The sequence below is a fragment of the Neovison vison genome, chromosome 5 (assembly GCF_020171115.1).
Source record: "Neovison vison isolate M4711 chromosome 5, ASM_NN_V1, whole genome shotgun sequence".
Classification (NCBI taxonomy): Eukaryota; Metazoa; Chordata; class Mammalia; order Carnivora; family Mustelidae; genus Neogale; species Neogale vison.
The window spans coordinates 30,681,561-30,703,820 of record NC_058095.1 but is presented as its reverse complement, the minus strand read 5'-3'; the positions used below and the strand labels follow the sequence as shown (position 1 = coordinate 30,703,820).

General features: G+C 46.7%; 1 protein-coding gene across 10 annotated transcripts in view; it reads right to left on the bottom strand.

The window, feature by feature from the left end:
• The window catches only part of RHOT1 (ras homolog family member T1), a 93,266-nt gene that overhangs the window by 62,369 nt on the left and 8,637 nt on the right, over positions 1-22,260 (bottom strand). For 5 of the 10 annotated variants that reach the window (XM_044248371.1, XM_044248374.1, XM_044248372.1 and 2 more), the window contains exons 2-3: positions 21,037-21,186; positions 17,892-18,054 (exon numbers count right to left, since the gene is read on the bottom strand). In XM_044248371.1, coding sequence (XP_044104306.1) covers positions 17,892-18,054; positions 21,037-21,186 — 313 coding nt within the window. Of the gene's footprint in view, positions 1-1,580; positions 1,751-13,222; positions 14,267-14,864; positions 14,955-17,891; positions 18,055-21,036; positions 21,187-22,260 lie in introns of those variants that run through there. The other 5 variants (XM_044248380.1, XM_044248377.1, XM_044248378.1 and 2 more) reach the window with 5 other exon arrangements.

The following is a 22,260-nucleotide window of genomic DNA, read 5'->3' as shown; positions in this document are numbered from 1 at the left end:
TACATATAGCATTTCTATTTAGATGTTTTACAGACTAATTATTTGTAATTGCTTCCCATATTCCAAAATAAAACCAAAACATAGGGTTTTTGCTTTCAGAAAATTAGTATTACAATTACTGTACTATAAAGCTATTTTATGACACAGTTAAGGATCAGCTTTTTAAGTGGCTCATCCACTCACCTTCCCTATGTTATTCCAAATGCATCAGGTATGAATCATACGTTAAGTAACACCCTCCTGAACTTTGTCAAGGAAATCCATGCAAAATTCAGATTAAGATATAGTTATAAATAAAGACTAAATTTCACAACAGCAAACCAAAAAGTAAACCGTTATCAGGCCAAGCTTCCTTCCAAATTCTGATTTTAAAGACTTCTCCAAACAGCAGGTGAACAGAGATTTCAATGACTATCAAAGAACACTCCAGAAGAGGGTAAAAATGTGTTAGCTTTCTTCCTTGGGAGTGCACCACAGTGACCTGGAGAAGCTACTCTAGGATGAAATGGGATTTGAAACAGAATGCTTCAAAACCATCAATGGCAGAGCATTAACTAATGTACAAACAAGCAATTCAGTCCTCCCAGCCCACTTTCCTATTTTAGTCCTACCAAATGAGTCATGTAACTAGCCAACTGCTATCAAGAAGTCCCTGTTGTTCTGTCCCCAAGTCAGTGAACGGAAGGCATTTCTCCTTTATTTTATCTTCAAAAGGTGAAATCTAAGAATCTCTAGGGGGTCTTATGTGTATGTGTCAGTTTGGGTCTCCTGTGTGCCTGTTACTTACAAATTAACAAGTAGCTATCCAATAAATACTGTTTAAGGGGGGGGGAGGGGAAGGGAGAGGGGACGACTAGGCTTTTTGGTGACAATAATTCTCTGAACTAAAGGAACCTCCCCAAATAATTATTCATTCACTGAGCGCTTGTGTAACTTGAAGTTGAGAGTAAATTGGGGGGGGGGGAATATCGAGGATAGCGGGAGTTATTCCAATGCAAAGTGCAAGGAACGCCGAAAACGCTCCATACCTTGAGATGAATGTCTAGAAGGTGAGAAGATTGCGAGCACCAAAAAAAACAAACAAAACAACAAAAAAACCAAAACAAAACAAAAACCCCAAAACCCAGAACCCTGACCTTGCCGGCAAGTCGAACAGTTCTGCACCCCTCCCCCTAGCTTCCCCGGGAGCCGGTTCACGCTATCCCAATTGGTCAGCCGGCCTCTATCAGCACCTGCCTGGCAGTGACAAGCGAATCTCCACGGAAGACAAGAGGCTCTGAAAAGGAAGCGGCCTCGGAAACGCTTTGAGGCCCAGGAGGAAAGGATTCCAAGCGGAAAAGGAGGAGAGGACCTTCGGAGGGATGAGGCCGGCGGTCAGAGACTCGTGGGGACAAGGCTGGCGAGGACGACTGGGGGTCAGAAGCGGGAGGTGTTAGGAGGGCCCGGGTGAGCCGAGAGGCTGAGGGCCGCCTGCGGGCCGCGGGAAGGGGAGCTCAGGGGCTGGGAGGCCCGAGCGCGCGGAGAGGGGCGAGCAGGCCCGGGGCGGCTGGGGCTGCGAGGGCCCCGGCGAGCGGACTCACGTTCTCCCACCAGCAGGATCCGCACGTCTTTCTTCATGTCGGCGGCTCGCAGGGGCCGGGCTCGGCCTGCACGCATGGAGCGGACACCTCTCGCCGGGAGCGCCCACCCCGCGGCGCCGCTCTCCCAGCGCTGCGGGTACCGCCTGCCAGCCTCCCCCGCCGCCCCGCCCGATCCTCGGCTGGGGCCCGCCGAGCCGCTTCCTCGGCGGCTTCCCCGCTTGGGAGCCGGGACAGCTCCAGCTCCGCCTCCTCCGGCTCCGCGGGCGGCGGGGCCGACGGGGCGCCGCGAGGGACAAGCGCTTTCCGAACGCGAACGCTCTCTGGGCCTGAGCGGCGCCCCCACGCGTCCGGCCAGCCGCCGCTGCACCTTTCTCCCAGCCGACCGGTCGGGGGGCCGCGGATACCGCCGGGGACTGGGCATTTGAGCGGCAGATCCGCTAGTCTGACCCCATTTATTTTGCAGAATTGGGGCCGGAGAAGGTACTCGTCCAAGGTCACATAGCTAGAGCCTGGCAGTGACTCAGGACGGGAATATTCTCACCGGACTATAATCTCCGGGAGGGCAGCGACCTCCCAGGTTTTCAGTAGCGTCATAGGACATAACCCTCAGAAAATCCTTCATTGATGGAAGAGTGACCGGCTCCCGGGATAGAGCCTTTTTCACTACCCATAAACCACCACCCTCGTTCCTTTTTGTCTGTGATGCTTACAAAATACAGTTCTAAACAATGACATTCTTCTTTGCCTTGTCCTTGTAAAAAGATTCATTTCTTTGTAGCAAACTAAATGACTTTCCTCTGCGCTAAGCCAAACGTAGTTTCTAAACCATACTAAGCCACTTTCTGTAGTTTCCTTGGAGCAAGGTTTTCTGATGTTTATCTTTAGTTAGGCTTGCTGAACATAATGCTAGACACATAGTGACACTGGCTTAGAAACTATTACTGACTTTTCTAATGTTGCCTTACTTCCTCCTGGCCCTCTCCATCTGGAAGAGAGGACTACATCCGGACTGCTACAACAGCGCGTGGCACACAGTGGGAGAGATAGATAGATAGATAGATAGATAAATAGGAACGAAGAAAGAATGAGGAAATACTCTTTGCATAATGTGCCTTTTTTTTCTATCTTAAATATTAAAGTAAGTTTTTAGAGGAAATAAAGTGTGCAAAATGCAATCCCCTTTTCTCCTAGGAGGAGCCGTGGGGTGTTGGCATAGTGGTTAAGAGCTGCTGACATGCTCCAGGGGATTGAATCCAGACTCCATTACCTAATTAGGTATGGGATCCTGAGTAAGTGCTTTTACCTCTCCAACCTGTCCATTCTGTAATGTGACAATAATGATAACGATACTTACCCCGCCAGGTGGTTTTGAAGAATAAGTAACATAATACATGTCAAACATTTGGTAAAGTGGGAGGCTCCGTACTTGGTCTGTTGATCTCAGCTACCATTGTTAGAGTGAGTTGAGCTGGGAAGTTATAAGCCACAGGTTTTGAGGCAAATACATTGTTACACTTCCACCAGAGTATTTTGCCTCTTAGTATAATGATGTCCCTAAGGAGTATAGGAGAAGAAGGAAGCCCTTCCAAAAAATACTCTGTAATATAAGGAAGGAGATAGGAGAGATACACTCCCCTGCTTGCTGGGAGATAATGAAGTTGTATTCTGGGATGGATGCAAATAAGATGGATGGAAATGTGAAATTCGGGAGTCCTGATGATCAGATCTTGCAGGGAAAAGGATTCCACGATGGTTGAATTGAAAAGACCCCTACAGAGCACCTATTCCAATCTCATTACTCTATAGGTACAAGCAGGACCCAGAGAGATACCCTCACTTGCCAATGGCAGGACAGCTGACACTGAGCTCGTGCTCTGCTATCCTTACTTAGTGTGTGACTCTGGGCAAATCACATCACCTGTTGCCTCAGTTTCCTCTCTACCAAATGAAGACTATCATCTCTTCCCAGCCTCTGACCTTATGGAATTGTTTGGAGGAGCCCATGAAAGGATATATATGGAAAAAACTTATTTTTAAAGATTTTATTTATTTATTTGACAGACAGAGATCACAAGTAGGCAGAGAGGCAGACAGAGAGAGAGAGGAGGAAGCAGGCCTCCTGCTGAGCAGAGAGCCCGATGTGGGGCTCGATCCCAGACCCTGAGATCATGACCTGAGCTAAAGGCAGAGGCTTTAACCCACTGAGCCACCCAGGCACTCCTCACTTATTTTTTTAAGAAAAAGTTTTTTCCAGGGTGCCTGGGTGGCTCAGTGGGTTAAAGCCTCTGCCTTTAGCTCAGGTCATGATCTCAGGGTCTGGGATCGAGCCCCACATCGGGCTCTCTGCTCAGCAGGAGGCCTGCTTCCTCCTCTCTCTCTCTGTCTGCCTCTCTGCCTACTTGTGATCTCTGTCTGTCAAATAAATAAATAAAATCTTTTAAAAAAAATAAGTGACACTCGGACGCCTGGGTGGCTCAGTCAGTTAAGTGGCTGCCTTCAGCGCAGGTCATGATCCCAGGGCCAGGGATTGAGCCCCACCTTGGGCTCCCTGCTCAGCGGAGAGCCTGCTTCTCCCTCTCCTCTGCCTGCTTGTGCTCTCTATCTCTCTGTCAGATAAATAAATAAAATCTTTTTTTAAAAAGTGACAAAAAGGACGCCTGGGTGGCTCAGTTGGTTGGACGACTGCCTTCGGCTCAGGTCAGGATCCCAGAGTCCCAGGATTGAGCCCCACATTGGGCTCCCAGCTCCATGGGGAGTCTGCTTCTCTCTCTGACCTTCTCCTTGCTCATGCTCTCTCTCACTGTCTCTCTCTCAAATAAATAAATAAATTTTTAAGTTTATATAAATCTTTTTAAAAAATGACAAAAATATTAAACTACAAAGGACAAAAGCCCCTTACAGAGGGGTGAATTCTTTAGGGCACTGCCTGTTCCTAGCCAACCTTTGTGGGGGATCTTGATCCCAGGAGTGCAGCAACAACATTGCCGGCTGAGGACAGTGTTCATTCTGAGGGACTTCTCCAGAAGCATAAGAAGAGACAAGGCCTTCATAGTGTTGTACATGTGCGCTGGGCAACAGCTTTGGCATTTCTATTAACTGAAATGTCTGGAAGGCAGGAGACTAAGAAGAGTTTATCTGGCAGGGAACATCACAGAGTTAACTGGGAACTCCTTTGTAAATAAAATCTATTTAAGAAATACAGACTCGGGGTGCTTGGGTGGCTCAGTCCATTGAGCATCTGCCATTATGAGCTTGATTCATAATCCCAGGGTCCTGGTCGGGCTCCCTGCTCAGTGGGGAGCCTGCTTTTCCCCTCTCTCTCTGCCACCCACCCCCCCCCCTGCTTGGGCTCTCTTGTGCTCTTGCCATCAAATAAAAATATATAATCTTAAAGAAAAAAAATAAAAACCCAGACTCAAGGGGCACCTGGATGGCTCAGTGGGTTAAAAGCCTCTGCCTTTGGCTCAGGTCATGATCCCGGGGTCCTGGGATCGAGCCCCACATCGGGCTCTCTTCTCAGCAGGGAGTATGTTTCCCCCTCTCTCTCTGCCTGCCTCTCTGCCTACTTCTGATCTCTCTCTCTCTCTGTCAAATAAATAAAATCTAAACAAATAAACAAACAACAACAACAAAAAAATCCAGGCTCAAGAGCTGCAGAATAGAGAGAACGAACAACCACTTTTAGTAGGCAACAACTAATTGTTAGTACAAACAGACAAAAGCACTCATTAAAGTGGGGGAGAGGGTGTCTGGGCCTCCTGGACTATGTAAGTTTCTTTTTACATCCCCTCTCCATCTCCCGATCAGCTACATTTCTGGAGTTTTGGCTGCCTTCACTCCCTCGATACGCGCTTCTCAAGATATTAACAGGCATCCATCAGGGATCACTGTGAAGTCCTCCTAGAGACAGAACAGTTCAGGGTTTAAGAGCTGGGACTCTGGAGTCCGCCTGCCTAGGTCTGAACCTCAGCTTTGCCAGGAACCAGTTGTGCCTCATCAAGCAAATTGCTTAACTTCTCTGTAACTCATCTGCAAAATGGTGATAACACCTCGTGGAATTGTTAATAAAGATTAAATGTGTTAGTGTAGTAGGAAAACACTCATAATAGTGCATGGTACGTAGTCAGTGATTTACAAATTTTTTTTTTTTTACAAATATTAAATAAATTGTGAAGAAAGTGACTTCCATACATTTCCCTGAGCCCAAGTGTAGAGCCACGTGATGCCACACTGCAGCAAAACACAAGCCAGGGAATGGAGCTGTTGGCAGTGGAATTTACTGTTGGGATATTACAGATTGATTACTGTGTATTAGGTATATTGGATAGGCTAAGAAGACAGATTGGAATCTAGAAGGCCCTGATGGAATTTTCCTCCAGAACACTGCTAGGAAGGAGCTCTACCATCACAAGACAAACTTCCTGCCTCCTCACTGTGCAGGGTACATAGGGAGGTCTGAACAAAGTACTTTTGCCAGGAGATAACAGGATCCATCTTTTTTTTTTTTTTTTTTTTCGGATTTTATTTATTTATTTGACAGACAGGGATCACAAGTAGGCAGAGAGGCAGGCAGGGGTGTGGGGGGGAGGGAAGCAGGCTCCCCACTGAGCAGAGAGCCCGATGCAGGGCTCCATCTCAGGACCCTGGGATCATGACCCCAGCCAAAGGCAGAGGTTTAACCCACTGAGCCACCCAGGCGCCCCTAGGACCCATCTTTTATGTCTGTCAAAGGAAGAACTTGCCACACAGCCTCTTTCTACATCCCAGGACAGTGAAACAGCCAGGGCCAGTGGGTAGAATATGACTGACATTGGGTGGAACCAAGAGGCTGGCCTCTGATTGGTGAGTTAGCCACAGTCCTGGGCAGGAGGCCAAGTCACACTCGGGCTGGCATTGGTCCCACTCTTCAGATCCTTTTATCTTTGGCTTCTCACGTTTAAACCCAAAGTAATATTCATTGTCCACTCATACTTCATTTTTGTCTCCGTTCGGTCCAGGAAGACTTCTTCCTTTTCCTGTCTAGCCAGCTCTGCTGGAACGGAAAAGTCCAAAGCCTAGATACAGAGTAAATAGTTAATCTTGCCTTCCAGTGCACTTGCTCTTGGTTCATTGTTCAAACATCCATGTCCTCTGCGTTGTCACATGGATGGGTCTCTAGAGGACACGGATTCTGTTTGCTTGATTGGGCTTGAAGGTCTGTCACTCAGCACAATTACTTAGTAAAAGACATTTGAAAACTAACCATGTTGAAAGGCAATTTTTCCACATAGGACCCTCATCTGTTAACACAGCATAATTTACAGGGTTGTAGAATCACTATGTTGTACCCTTGAAACTAATATAACATTGTGTGTCAAACTATACTCAAAAAAAAAAAAAAATCCTCCACCCTGCAGCATATAAATGCTTTATTTTACAGGTTCTCTTTAGCTTTTGGAAAAAGAATGAATATTTTAAGTATTGAAGTTCTGGGTACTTTTTATAACACTCAACAAGATAATAAAAACTGATTTTTGTCTAAAAAAATATCCTCACATATTGATGAGGTTGCATCCAGTTTTCTTTTTTTCTTAAGCTCCTTTCAGATACAGATTGTAAAGCAAAAACCCTCAATTAAGAGATAATTGATAATGAGAAGCCTTGCAGACCATCCTCCCCACACATGGTCTGAATTCCCTTAGGGAATGGCTAAGAGCCTGGGTTCTGGAGCCTACATTTCATCTCCAACACTTTGCTAGCTGGGCAAACATTGGGCAAGTTACAGAACCTCTCTGAAAACATAAATGTCATTTGCAAAATGGAGCTATCTCATAGGGCTCTTTTTTTTTTCCTTTTAAAGATTTTATTTATTTATTTGACAGACAGAGATCACAAGTAGGCAGAGAGACAGGCAGAGAGAGGGGAAAGGAAGCAGGCTCCCTGGTGAGCAGAGACAGGGCTCAATCCCAGAACCCTGGGATCATGAGATGAGCCGAAGGCAGAGGCTTTAACCCACTGAGCCACCCAGGAGCCCCCATAGGGCTCTTTTGATGATTAAATAAAATCCAGATAAAATACATTTATCACATTGTTTAACACATAGTTCAGGCTCACATATCATCGTTCACTGCATTTTTTAATTTGGAATTCATTTGCTGACATGTGTCATTTTTCCAAGGGCAAACTGATTAGCTTGCCCACTCAAATTATAAACTCCAAAAGGCAAAAATGCACTTAATATAACATTTAAAAAAATTTTTTAAATATAGGGGCACCTATATTTAATATATTTAATATACCAGAGGAATATTGTGGCTGTGTCGCATTCCTCTGGTAGTCTGCTCTTCCTACCCAACGGTGTTAACAGATGACCCCTGGGCCACACCATGCCTTAACCCAGCAAGCAGGCAAATATCCCTAGAGATCTCCTAGGAAAAAATACCATGGTTTTAGCCCAAGGGGCCTTCCTGATAACTCCTACTATTAGCGGGTCTGCTTTGATCTAATCTAAATGTGTTGTGCACCATTTTCAACTGAGATCTCTCTCTGGACAAGGTTGGCAGTGGGGGGCACACTACAGGGGAAGTAGACTGGATTCGCGAAAGTACACGATGTGACCCAAAGCAAGGTGGCTGGGGTGGAGGGTGTGTGGGGGAGGATAACAGGGAATGGAGCTAGAGGTGGGGAAGAGTAGAGGTAGGAACTGGAACTTTCTGCTGGAGGCACTGGGGAGCCCCCAGGGAGTTTGAAGTAGAGGAGTGACATCTGATTTGTGTTCAGGGGAACTCACGTTAGCAGAATGAGAACAGATGGGAAAGGGTTCTGACTAAAGACAGAGGGGCTCAAATCAAAATAATCTGTCAGAGAAGTGATTAGAGTCTGAACCACAGTAGATGCAGAGGAAAGCGGAGGGGCCGGGGAAAATTTGAGTAAGCAGAAGCCAGGGTCACAACTTGGTACTAGTTGTCCAGAAGGTGGTGAAGAAAAGATCCTGGGGTAACTCTAAGACACTGTGTCCTGAACAAAGGTTTAAGGCTTTCTCCCCAGAAGATATTAATTTTGAAAAATAAAGGTGAAAAGACTCCCCTGAGCAGGGAGGGAAGACACGGTCTTCCGTAACGCACCATCTCTCAGGGCCACGTTACCGTAAGTTGTGGAGCGGGGTAATTGTAGATGGTGCGGGGACACTGGAAATGGTGGCCTCGGTAGCCAGAATGGTTTTCCCTTTTCCGTTTCTATCCTAATTAAGTCAGGATGAAAGCCTCAGTAAATCTGTAACACCCGTTAATCTCCTTCTGTGTGCGTGGGCACGTGCACAAGAGAAAGAGAGAGAGAGAACACGTGCAAGCCGGCTCCAGAACAAGTCTAAGATTCAGAGCCTTATAGGACAGAACCAAGCAGCTCACAGTGTTCTGGTTTTCCATGAAATATATATTTAGGGTTACCCCTTTATTTAAGACACAGGATTCTGATGCCTATCTACATCATTTTTTTAAAGTTTCCTTTTGAAACGAACGTATCTGAAGGGGGTTAGTGAGTTGGTCTAGGAAAAAACATTAAGTAAAACATGGTGCAGGAGATAGACAAGTGTGACAAGAATCGTGGCACATAAAAGACTGAAGCTTGGGAAACAGTGTCCTGAGAAAGCCTATGGCTGGTTAGGAGGTAAACCCCAAATCAGAACAAATCTTCGACAAAACCCTCATTATAATTAAAAAAGACTCCTCTGGAAGGAAACAAAATCGCGCAGCATCTAGGGTTTTGGGTTGTTTTTTTTTTCTTAATATTTTATTTTGAAGTAATCTCTTCACCCAATGTGGGGCTCAAACACACAAACCCCGAACTGAGCAATTACGAATGAGGATGAATTTGGGTTTGGGGCTGAGGGCTCAGGCGGCAGTGGGGAATGATGGAGCTGAGCATATAGGAAGGAAAATTCTCTCTTCCTGTCAAAAGCCCTAAGTGTCCCCAGGGAAGGGATTTTTCCTTTAACTACAGCAAAAGGGGCTTAGGTATCTCCAAGGAACAGCATTGTTGCTTTTCCTGGCTTGTTTCTGCAATCAGCTGGGAGATAAAGTCTTCAGATTAAACTTTTCCAGAAAAAAAAAGCGTATTGGAGGGAGGAAAATTAAGGGACATAAAGATGTAATTGTATGAGAGGTTGCTGTGAGCCTAGGAAGGTGGTTGCTTCCTGGTTGGTAGGGGGTTCTTCTAGGAACCCAAAGCCCTGGACCCCAATAATGGGAACAGCCATGCCTTCCTCCAGTAGGTGCTTCTTCCCCAGAGGGTAAAGAGTGTCTGTAAGGTAGAAGGGAAGAGAGAGGGAGAGATAGACAGAGGTGGCCGTTGTTGCTAACGTTACTCAAGAAAACATAAGCTTTTGAGAGAAACATCAGCAGAGAAGGTGAGAAGCTGCTGCAGAAGTCCTTGGTGCTCTTCCCATGAGCCTTTGTGTCCCCATAGAAAGTCTTTCCAGCTTGATCCATTTGTGGATGATTTCTTCCCCCACATAGTGTAGTTCCAAGTGAGAGGTCCTTCACTCACTGGCATTTCAGCTTCATTATTTCTATTCTAGAGGATTTTTCTTTGTTTCATTTGAAGAAGGGTATCACTTTCCACAGTGTTCTGGAAGGCTGATTTGCAGACCGAAAGCTCAAGACAAAAGCAAAGAAGCAGAGTACTAACCTTCATTCTCTACCTCTCTGATTCTTATGCTTCTGCTCTGGGTTGGAGAAATCACGTGGTGAGGCAACAAACCCCATGCTCACAGAGGCCCCATTATTCAAACCACCAGATAGGATGGTATTTAACCAAAGCACCTCAAGATGCTAAAAACCCTAGGCTCTGAATTCTCAATCTTAGTACTTTGATGTTTTTTATTTTTTTAAATATTTTTTATTTTTTTAAAGATTTTATTTTTTTATTTATTTGACACAGAGAGAGAGAGAGATCACAAGCAGGCAGAGAGAGGAAAGCAGGCTCCCTGCTGAGCAGAATTGAGCCTGATGCGGGGCTCGATTCCAGGACCCTGAGATCATGACCTGAGCTGAAGGCAGAGGCTTAAGCCACTGAGCCACTCAGCGCCCCTAAAGATTTTTATTTATTTATGATAGAGAGAGATAGCGAGAGAGGGAACACAAGGAGGGGGAGCTGGAGAGGGAGAAGCAGGGTTCCTGCTGAGAAGGGAGCCTGATGAGGGCTCAATTCCAGGACACTGGGATCATGACCTGAGCTGAACGCAGACCCCCAAGGACTGAGCCACCCAGGTGCCCCTCGGTCTTGGTACTTTTAAAGGGCAAACATCAAGGTGACTCTGGGTGAGAAGATAAAAGCTTCATGATGCAGGAAATGAGAACAGAGAGCCCTTTAAAGGTCAGCTGGCACAAAGAGCCGAGGTCTTGTCCTTACTCAGACAACCCAAAGCCACTATACTCTTCTCAACTGAGAACCGCTACCACCAACAACCAGAAAAGAAGAGTCACTCTAGGGCTAGCTGTGTCCCATCAGTGGAAAGCCAGCTCCTGGCTCAACACAGGGCCTTATCAGAGGGCATTAAGGTTAGAGACCGGAGAGAGGGAGTCAGTCTCTGCTCTGCTAGCTGAGCACTCCTAGGCAAACCACTGACCCTTGTCTGGGCCTCTGTGTGTTTTTTTGTTGTTGTTGTTTTGTTTTTGTTTTTGTTTTTTAAAACTTTATTCATTTATTTGGCTGAGAGAGAGAGTGAGAGAGGGACAGAGGGAGAAGCAGGCTCCCTGCTGAGCAGGGCTGGATCCCAGGACTCTGGGATCGTGACAGAAGCCAAAGGCAGCCGCTTAACCAACTGAGCCACTTAGGCACCCCATGTTTTTAAAGTTATTTAAGTAATCTCTACACCCACCACAGGGCTTGTGGTGGGTGTAGAGATTACAACTCACAACTCCAAGATCAAGAGTTGCAAACGGACTGAGTCGGTCCACCAGGTGCCCCAATCTGTACACTTTATTTATGTATTTTTAAAGCTTTACTTATTTGTTTATTTGAGAGACAGAGAAATAGAAGGAGAGTGGGGGGAGGGGGAGGGAAAGAGAGTCTTTTTTTTTTTTTTTTTAAGATTTTATTTATTTATTTGACAGATCACAGGTAGGCAGAGAGGCCGGTAGAGAGAGAAGGGGAAGCAGGCTCCCCGCTGAGCAGAGAGCCCCATGTGGGGCTCGATCCCAGGACCCTGAGATCATGACCTGAGCTGAAGGCAGAGGTTTAACCCACTGGGCCACCCAGGTGAAAGAGAGTCTTTAAGCAGGCTCCCTGCCAAGGAAATAGGCCCATGTGGGGCTCTATCCCAAGAACCGGCTGGGATCATGACTTGAGCTGAAATCAAGAGTTGGTTTCTCAACCAACTGAGCCACCAAGGGGTCACCCGATCCGTATACTTTAAATAAGTGAATTTAATAGTATGTAAATTATGACTCAACAAAGCAGTTAAGAAAAAGACGTATCTTTTTTTTTTTTTTTACATGGTTAAGACTGTGGTTAGGGTGCATATTTAGGTGCTAAAACTCTAAAGAGATTCAAGGAAGTGATTACTGTAAAAGTCAGATTCCTTTCAGGTAGAAGCAGGATCATGGGACTGAGATAAGGCACATGAAGGAACTTCTACCGGGGCATAGGAAGGTTTTATTTCTTTTTTTTTTTTTTTTTTAAGATTTTATTTATTTATTTATTTGACAGAGAGAGATCACAAGTAGGCAGAGAGGCAGGCAGAGAGAGAGAGAGATGAGGAAGCAGGCTCCCTGCTGAGCAGAGAGCCCGATGTGGGACTCGATCCCAGGACCCTGAGATCATGACCTGAGCTGAAGGCAGCGGCTTAACCCACTGAGCCACCCAGGTGCCCGAAGGTTTTATTTCTTGACCTGAAGGGTAGTTAATAGGGGTGTTCAGAATAGGATAATTCATTATATTCCACATGTGTTTTATGGAGTTTTCTGTATCTGTTCTGTTATGTAATAAAACGGTTTGTAAAAACAGGGGAATTGAGTATGAAATGACATGCAGTGCTGGCCACACTGTAAGGGGCCCCCCATGCCCCCCCACCTCCTGGTATTCCTCCCCTTCCCTAATCCCTCCCTGTCGAGTGGGCATGAGCAGGACCTGTGGCATGTTTCTAACCAACAGAAGAAGGCAAAAGCCACAGGATGTATGTGATTATGTTTGTGTGATTACATTATACAAGACTTAATGTTCATTGGGCTAGGCGATCTCCTCTTCCTCTTTGGCTCTGAAGATGTAAGCAGCCACGTTCCAGAGGCTCATGGGGTAAGGAACGAGGGTGGCCGGCAGCCAATAGCCAGCAAGAAACCGAGGCTGTCCATGTGGCAGCTCACAGGGCACTGAACGCCACCAACAACCATGTGAGTTTGGAAGAAGAGCCTTCCCCACTTGAGCTACAGATGCCACCATGGCCCTGGGTCACCCCTTGACTGCAGCTGGTGAGGCTGGTCGTCAAACTGTGCCTGGTGCACGGGAACTGGGCTAATAGCCACGTGCTGTTTGAAACCACTGTATTTGTGGTAGTAGTAGTCCACGGCAATGGATAACCTGCCCCCATGTTGAGGGGTTGGTCCCTAAAAGCACTCCCAGGTTCAGCGATTCCCTAGAAGGACCCAGAGAGCTCAACAAAGCCACTGTAGTTTTGGCTACAGTTTATTAACAGTAAAAGGATACAGATTAAAATCAGCGGGAGAAAAAGGCACATGGGACACAGGCCAAGAGACACCTACTCTCCTTCCTGGTGGAGTCACAAAGACAATGTGAATTCTCCTAGTGACAATGTGTGACAATGTACAAGGGGACTCCCAACCAGGGATTATCCCCCCAGCCTTGGTGCCCGAGGCTTTTCCTAGGGGTCGGTCACAGGGGCAGGCCTTAGTCTCCAGCCCCTCCAGAGGTCAAACTGATACCTCCTGGCCCAAGGCCACAGGTAAACAAAAACACTTTTATCAGCCAGGATACCCCAAGGGCTTAGGGGTTGCCTCCCAGGAGCCAATCAAGGGCCCATGCCCTCCTGGGAATGTGCGGTCTGCCCATCCCAGGCCTGCAGTTAGCCCTTTGCCGCGCACCCATTAATTCCAGAAGTGGGACTGTTGTCAAGGGCCTGGTTTGAAAGGCCAGGACCACCAGGTTCTGACATCCAGGGAAACTTTACGCATTTACTGGCCTTATAGTCAGAGAGTTTCCAGGATTTAAGCCATAGAGCCAAACGGCGGGGTGCAGAGGAGAGGAGCCTGGGACCGGGCACTCATATATAAGCTTCTCCTGATTAGCCACTGAATAGAAGGCAAGTTTCCCCTCCTCCAGGTCCAGCCAGATGCCCACCACCATAGGTCTGTCTGAGCCGAGGACAGTCTCCTCGACCATGTGCCATGCAGAGAGCTGGCCCGTCCCCTTCCACTCTATACAGCAGGAGTCGCTGGTCCTTCCCAGGATCTGGGTACGCTTCATCCCCCAGGAAGCCACCCCAACTGCCCAGTGGCTGCAACGCTGAGTGTCCACTTCCCAGTACTGTCGCCCAGAATAAAAGGCCTGGGAGCATAAAGCCTGGCAGGTCACAAACCTCTCATGACTCCAGAGATGGGTCTGTGGGCAGTGAGACACAGTCACCGTCAGGCCATCCTTGGACACCTTTAAGCTGCAGGAGTGGCTGCGAAGGTCAAAGGTCAGACTGATGGCCCCTGAGGAAAAGAACAAGGATAGGATGGGCTCACTTTAAAAGCAAAAAACGGCTTTGGGCTTTTGTTTTGTTTTGTTTTTAAAGATTTTATTTATTTATTTGAGAGACAGCCAGAGTAGGAGCAGGGGGAGAAGAAGAGGGAGGGGAGAGGGACAGAGGGAGGCAGACTCCCCTCTGAACAGCGACCTTGATGTAGGGGGGCTCCATCCCAGAACCCTGGGATCCTGACCTGAGTTGAAAGCAGTCACTTAGCTGACTGAGCCACCCAGGCACCCCACAAAAAGGCAGCTTTGTACCTTTGGGTGTGATAAAGTTTTACTCATGCTGGCATTAAAACTGGTAGGTCCACTTGCAGTTTTCTGTACACATCCCTGGTGCTGTTCTCATCACAATACCCCTTTTCCATCTTAATATTTACTTCCCCATTAGGCCTCTTTCAGGAAGCTCTCTCAAATCCCACTCAGCATAGCCTGGAATTTGGGAGTCTTCAATCCCCTTTGTCTTGGTAATCAGATCCCCTTGTGAGCCAAGGAACAGACCCAGCAGCAGGGAGGGGGACTGGCAGGCCCAGCCCAGGGGTCCGCAGCCCACATACTTACACTGAGCAAACCTGGAGGCCCTCTGGGGGACTGGGGGGCTCTCGCCAGGCAGCGGGCATGAAGCGGAATGGGGAGCTTCCTGGAGTTCCACTAAGGGTTTCAGAAAATCGGGAAGGGGGAAAAGTGGCACCAAAAGAACAAATAAATAAATAAACAAACAAACAAAAGGCAAATACAAGGGTACCCGAACGTCATGGTCAGGGAACATGGCTTGTCTGCTTCATCAAATTTCCTCACACATTTTTTAAGGGCAGACTTTGATCAGGCACAACTCCCTTCTCAGGTATGTGCAGACTCATGTTCTCACCATACTTTTTTTTTTAACTGCCTGTTTCCCCCATAAGCTCTAACCTCCTTGCCGGTAGAGACCTTGTTCATATTTATGTTCTAAGCACTCAGCAGAGTGCCAGCTACATAGGAAGTAAGTGTGAGGTGCCTATCTATCAAATAAATTACAGTTCCAGGGGATCACAGCACCCTAACACCCAGAATACCCACGACCACTGCCCTGCCCCCTCCATCAGTGCTTTATTTAAACTGTTAACTTCCATAAGTAAATTCTGAATGGGCACTCAAGAAACTAATACAAACGGTTAACTGAGACAGGGCAATAGGAAAATGGGACAAGGGTGGGAAAGAGACCTTCACTGTATGCTTTTATATTGTTTTGATTTCTGAATTTAAATGTTCTTTTCTTTTCTTTTTTTTTTTAAAGATTTTATTTATTTATTTGTGAGAGAGAGAGAGAGACAAGAACCTGTGTACAAGCAAGGGGTGGGGCAGGCAGAGGGAGAAGCAGGCTTCCGGCTGAGGGAGGAGTCCAATGAGGGACCCGATCCCAGGACCCTGGGATCATGACCTGAGCCGAAGGCAGCTGCTTAACCAACTAAGCCACCCAGCCGCCCCTGAATTTAAAATTTAAAATTTAACCCCAAAATCTAAAAATTATTTATTTATTTATTTGAAGATTTTATTTTTTTTTCAAGATTTTTTATTTATTTATTCGACATACAGAGATCACAAGTAGGCAGAGAGAGAGAAGAGGAAACAGGATCCCCGCAGAGCGGAGAGCCCAATGCAGGGCTTGATCCCAGGACCCCGGGATCATGACCTGAGCCAAAGGCAGAGGCTTTAACCCACTTGAGCCACCCAGGTGCCCCTTAAAGATTTTATTTCTTAGTACTCTCTGCACCCAATGTGGAGCTTATACTCACAACCCTGGAATCAAGAGTGGCATTCTCTACTGACTGAGCCAGCCAGGCGCCCCTAAATATTGATTTTAAATTTGTTTAAGCAACTAAGATCACTAAGGAACCCAGTCAAAATTTAGGGGTGCACAGGAGCCAAGAGGGCAGGTATTTCTCAGGTTTTGGAACAACTAATAAACCATACTCTAACTTGATTCCTTGAGAAACTTTTCCCAAGAGATAATGTTTCTCCACCTAAATAAAAAATAACTTTTTAAGCAGAGCAACATCATTTAAACATAAAAATAATTATAAGCAATATGTCTCTAAAATATATAAAGCTGGCAGTGGCGAGAGGAGGAGGCAGAAGGGAGGGAGCCCAGAGCTTGTATCTGAGGGTCAGGTGTGAAGAGGGTTATAATACAGAACCCTGGAAGTCAGAACAGAGAGGTTTTTCTCCACATTGTTACTGTTACTATTAGCATGCCCACCAGAGATGACATTTTAACAGAACTTATCAAGGACAATTTACAACGTAACATGCTTTGTAAACAAAGACATTTAATAGTTAAACATAAAAAGCAGTCTGTTTCTGAATCTCCTCAGAGCAGCAAAATCAGGTCTAGGTTCTGGATATAGAGGTCTGAGGAAAACAAGTCTCTACCTTTAAAAAGCCTAGGTGACATCATACCTCCAGCCATATCCAAAACATATATCCAGGCGCAAAAACACCTCCACCCACCCCGTCCTCATTAACAATAGCATAGGGATAACACAGCTGGGCTCTGGGATCCTAGCCCCCAAATTCAAAGCCATTCTAAAAATAACAAGTCAGGAAATGACAGGTGTTGGAAAGGATGCAGAGGAAGGGGAACCCTCCTACACTGTTGATGGGAATGCAAGCTGGTACAGCCACTCTGGAAAACAGTATGGAGGTTCCTCAAAAATTTAAAAATAGAGCCATCCTACAACCCAGCAGTCACACTGCTGCGTATTTACCCTAAAGATACAAGTATAGGGATCCGAAGGGGCATAAGCACCCAAATGTTTATAGCAGCAAAGTCCACAACAGCCAAACTATGGAAAGAACCTAGATGTCCATCAACAGATGAATGGATAAAGAAGAGGTGGTGTATATATATAATGGAATACTATGCAGCCATCAAAAACCCTCGAAATCTTGCCATCTGCAATAACATGGTTGGAACTAGAGGGTATTATGCTAAGTGAAACAAGTCAACCAGAGAAAGACAATTATCGATCTCTCTGATATGAGGAATTTGAGAGGTAGGGCGAGAGGTTGTGGTGGGGAGGGAGGGAAAAAAATGAACCAAGATGGATCAGGAGGGGGACAAACTGTAAGAGACTCTTAATCTCAGGAAACAAACTGAGGGTTGCTGGGGTTTGGGGGGCAGGGTTAGGATGGCTGGGTTATGAACATTGGGGAGGGTATGTGCTATGGTGAGTGCTGTGAATTGTATAAGACTGATGATTCACAGACCTGTACCCCTGGGGCAAATGATACATTATAAGCTAATTAAAAAAAAAATAAACCCACAAAGCCATTTGTCATTGTTTTGGTCATTTCCTCCAACGTCCATACTTAATCCTTTCTTTTTTTTTTTTTTTGAGATTTTATTTTTTTATTTATTTGAGAGAATGAGAGAGAGAAGAAGAGAAGGCGGGTAGGGTCAGAGGGAGAAGCAGACTCCCTGTTGAACAGGGAGCCCAATGCGCTACTCGATCCTAGGACTCCAGGATCATGGCCTGAGCTGAAGACAGTTGCTTTACCAACTGAGCCACCCAGGCGCCCCAATCCTCTTTCACCCAGTAAACTCACCCTGCATCTGTTCTTCGAGGGGCTCTTTCCATGTGAGGTTTTCCCGTAATTTTTTCTGGATTTCTTCTAGGTCATGCAGAATGTCTCTTGTTTTTCTCTCAGGTGTATTGGAAGTCATTGGTTTTGAAGAAGCCAAGGAAAGGTCCATCTCACCAGAAGAAGACTATTGATTGATCATTAAAAACAAATTAAATAATTAAAGTCTCCTAAGTTGTGCATCAAATAATATATTCTAATTATGCCATCTATAATTTTCTACTTCCTCACAGATTTTTAAAAACATAATTAGGCCCTCAAACTATATGCCTTGAAAGCAATTTGAACACATCGTGCAGGAAAAATATTAAAGGGGTGGTAATTTCTGCATGGTAGGGTTATGGAAGATGTTCCTTTGTTTTCTTTGAACTCCTATGCATTTTCTAGTATTTTCTATAATGAATATAGATTTCTTAGGTAATATCCAAAAAAGTAGTAAAATTTGCAAGCCCATCCTCTAGGGGCTTTACAAAATAAATAATACAGATTGTCACTAAGATCAGCTACAGAGGCCAGAATAATCTTCCCTGGAAGGTTATCATTCTATTACCTCTCCCCTCAAGAGCCCGCATAGATATCTGGCTGGGCATCCAGGCTCTCCCAGCTCTCTGGGGCTGCCAGCACATGCTCCCTGACTTTCTTCAACCTCGGGACCTGTTATTCCCCAATAGAGCCTCTCATCTGCTCCCACCTTGTCACCTTTGGCCCCTGACATTCCTTCCCAACTCTGCATACTCAATTTTCCACTCTTCTTTTTTTTTTTTTTTTAAAGATTTTATTTATTTATTTGACAGAGAGAAATCACAAGTAGATGGAGAGGCAGGCAGAGAGAGAGAGGGAAGCAGGCTCCCTGCTGAGCAGAGAGCCCGACACGGGACTCGATCCCAGGACCCCGAGATCATGACCTGAGCCGAAGGCAGCAGCTTAATCCACTGAGCCACCCAGGCGCCCCAATTTTCCACTCTTCTTACCAAGGGTAAAGTAGCAGGCAGCATGGACAGAGGACTTCCCGTGGCTTACTTCTAATTTGTATAACAACCTTCCCAGGTAAGTTGGTTATCCCCCTCTTGCAAAAGAAGTTAGAGCTCACAAGAGTGAACTAAATCCCTACAGTGAATTTTACCATCCTGCATTTTCCCACCGCTTGAGCATTTATTCAGACCAGAGCTGTTTGAGTCCTCACATCAGATGAATGCAACGTCAAGTGTGAGTCAGACTCTCAGGCTTTCCTCCCCCCAACACCCTGCAGCCCTTGAAGACTCCTGGGTATTTGCTGAGCACTTACTATGTGGCAAGGCCCTTTCAAGGCCTGGAGATACAAGAGTGAACAAAAGAACGAAAGTCATCAAAGTCTCTACCCTAATGACGGTTAGAGTCCCAGGCAGGGGGAGAGGGAAAACAGACATGAATAAATGATAGCGCCCGTCCTTATCAAGTTGCAAGCTGTGGTAACTGCTGCAGGTGGAATCGTAAGAGCCTCTAATAGCAGGACTTGTTCGAGGAAATCAGTGAAGGTTTCTCCAGGAAAGTGAAGATCCTGGGGTCTGAAGGATGACCAGGTGTTATCTCGGTGACAGGGTGAAAGAAGAATATTCCTCGGACTGCACCCCGTGGTGGGAAAAAACATGACACCCTAGAGGGACTGATAGGGGACAGAGTGGCTGTGGCTTGAAGGGGGGGGTGCGGACAGGGAGGGAGTCCTGCAGGGCCCTGTAGGATTTGGGCCTTAATCCCACACGAGCGGATGTCACTGGAGATGTAAATCAGATTTATGTTTGAGACGGTCACTCTGACAACCATGAGGAGAGCAGGCCAGTGGGAACAGAGTGGAGTAATTAATTATTGCAGCAATCCAGGCAAGAAATGATCAGAGGCTTGGGACGCCTGAGTGGCTCTGTCATTTAAGCGGCTGCCTTCCGCTCAGGTCATGGTCTTAGGGTCCTGGGATGGAGCGCTGCCTCCTGGGGCTTCCTGCTCTGTGGGGGGCCTGCTTCTCTCTCTGCCTCTGCTCCTCCCACCCATGGCTTGTGTTCTCTCTCTTACTCACTCTCTCTCTCAAATAAATAAATAAAATCCATGGGGCGCCTGGGTGGCTCAGTGGGTTAAAGCCTCTCCCTTCGGCTCGGGTCATGATTCCAGGGTCCTGGGATTGAACCCCGTGTTGGGCTCTCTGCTCAGCGGGGAGCCTGCTTCCTCCTCTCTCTCTGCCTGCCTCTCTGCCTACTTGTAATCTCTGTCAAATAAATAAATAAAATCTTTAAAAATAATAATAATAATAATAATAAACAAATAAATAAAATCTTTAAAAAAAAATGATCAGAGGCTTGATCAGAGACATCTCCAAGGATCTCAAGAGTAATAAATAGGTTCTGGGGATGTTTAGGCCGGTGAGGGAGGGGGTGACATGATTCCCAGGTTGTGCCCTTAGAAGGATCACAGGGCCAGACACAGGAACTCCCAGAGGAGAAACAGCTTGGGAAATGCCTTTGAGAAAGCAAGAGGGTAAGGTGAGAAGGAAGACAGCAGACCACAGCTCAGAGAGGGGTCCAGGCTGGAGCTGTGCTCGCGGGTGGGGCGGTAATTAAAGCCATGGTATGGGGAAAACCACTCAGCGGGAAAGAGAATGGGATGTACCCCTCAGCCTTGAGGGATCTGGGCATTTTGTTGCTGAGGAGAGGAAAAGAGAGTGAGCCTGCAAGACAGGTGGGGAAGGAGCAGCCAGAGAAAGAGGGGAAGGTCAGAAGACTCCAGGTCCTAGAAGCTAAAGGAAAAGAATGCTTCAGGAATGAGGGTGTGGTCAAAGGCTGAGGAAAGGTCAGTGAAGACGGAGACTACACTGTCTGCAGGATTTCCATAGACGTCCCTGGGTAATCTCAGAGCTGGTTAGATGCAGAGATAAGGATGGAAACCTGGCCCCCCGGACGCTCCCCTACCTCACCTCAAGCATCACACTTCCGGTCATCCATGTGGGACAGTAAGAAAATGGTAAGAGATGACGACTTACTGCATCCCTCAGCTCCCAACATATTTCTGTGGCTCCAGCCGGAAGCTGCCCCTAGCCCCGTCCCAGGCACACGCTTTCCCGCTTTCCCCTCGGGGCTGAGCCTACCCTGCTCATGCTCAGGGTGCTCCTGTCATTGTCTGGTCCGGATTCAGGGACATCCCTTTGACTCTGAAGACTCTTGACAATGTCTACGAGCTCTTCTGCCAACTCTGCCAGCTCACGCACAACTTCTATAATTCTCTTCTGTGCCGCGGCCTTTAAAAGAAGAAAGCAGAACCCAGAGCTGGACCTAGGACCCAGCTCTCGACTGAAGGGGCTCTCAACACTGCATAAAGGAAGCAGGCAACAGAGTGATAAAATGTCCAAAGGACAAGGAGGTAGATGTCTCAGATCTTTTGCATGCCTGCTGACTGTCCGGTAGCTATAACAGGGAACCAGAGCCCATCTCCAGGCTGGGGGGCAGGGGGTGAAAACGAAGCCTAAAGGGACCTGTGGGCTCATTCTGAACAGAAGTCAGAGCAGAGATGCTGACTGGGGGGTATGCATCAGGAGTCCCACGGTCTTCCTCCAACTGAGCCAGCCAGGCGCCCCTACATCTTGCCCATTTAAAGGGACCCTCAGACTAGAGAGCTACACAATCCCACTTAAAGACCTTGATCTGGGGCGCCTGGGTGGCTCAGTGGGTTAAGCCGCTGCCTTCAGCTCAGGTCATGATCTCAGGGTCCGGGGATCGAGTCCCGCATCAGGCTCTCTGCTCAGCAGGGAGCCTGCTTCCTCCTCTCTCTCTCTGCCTGCCTCTCTGTCTACTTGTGATCTGTCTCTGTCAAATAAATAAATAAAATCTTTAAAAAAAAAAAAAAAAGACCTTGATCTGCTCAGCTGCCTGGCTGGGAGTGGAAGTTCTGCAGCCAACATTCTGGCAATAACTTCCAGACCTGGGGGCACTCATCAGAGGAAGGTGGGGCCCAGACTTCAATGGTGAACACTGCATTCCCTCCAAAAGGGGTTCTATACAGAGTCACAGAAATACAACGTGTTCATCAACTAACTGTCAATAAACCAGAGTTTTTATAACTTTGTTTTGACATTTTCCATTTTTTAAATCATGCTAGGACCTCAAAAACTGGAATTGACCCAGGACCTTCTGTATCTCTAAGAAGTCTGATGTCCCTCACAGCAGCATGTGTTCTGGAAGCCATAATTGGGCTACTTTAGAGAGAGAGGTAGCCGACCACTGGTAACACCATTTGCTCTTAAATTTCCAGGCCCCACTCCTAAATATTAGGTGACTGGAACTGAAGAAAGGAGCCCTTATCCTAGCACTGGGGC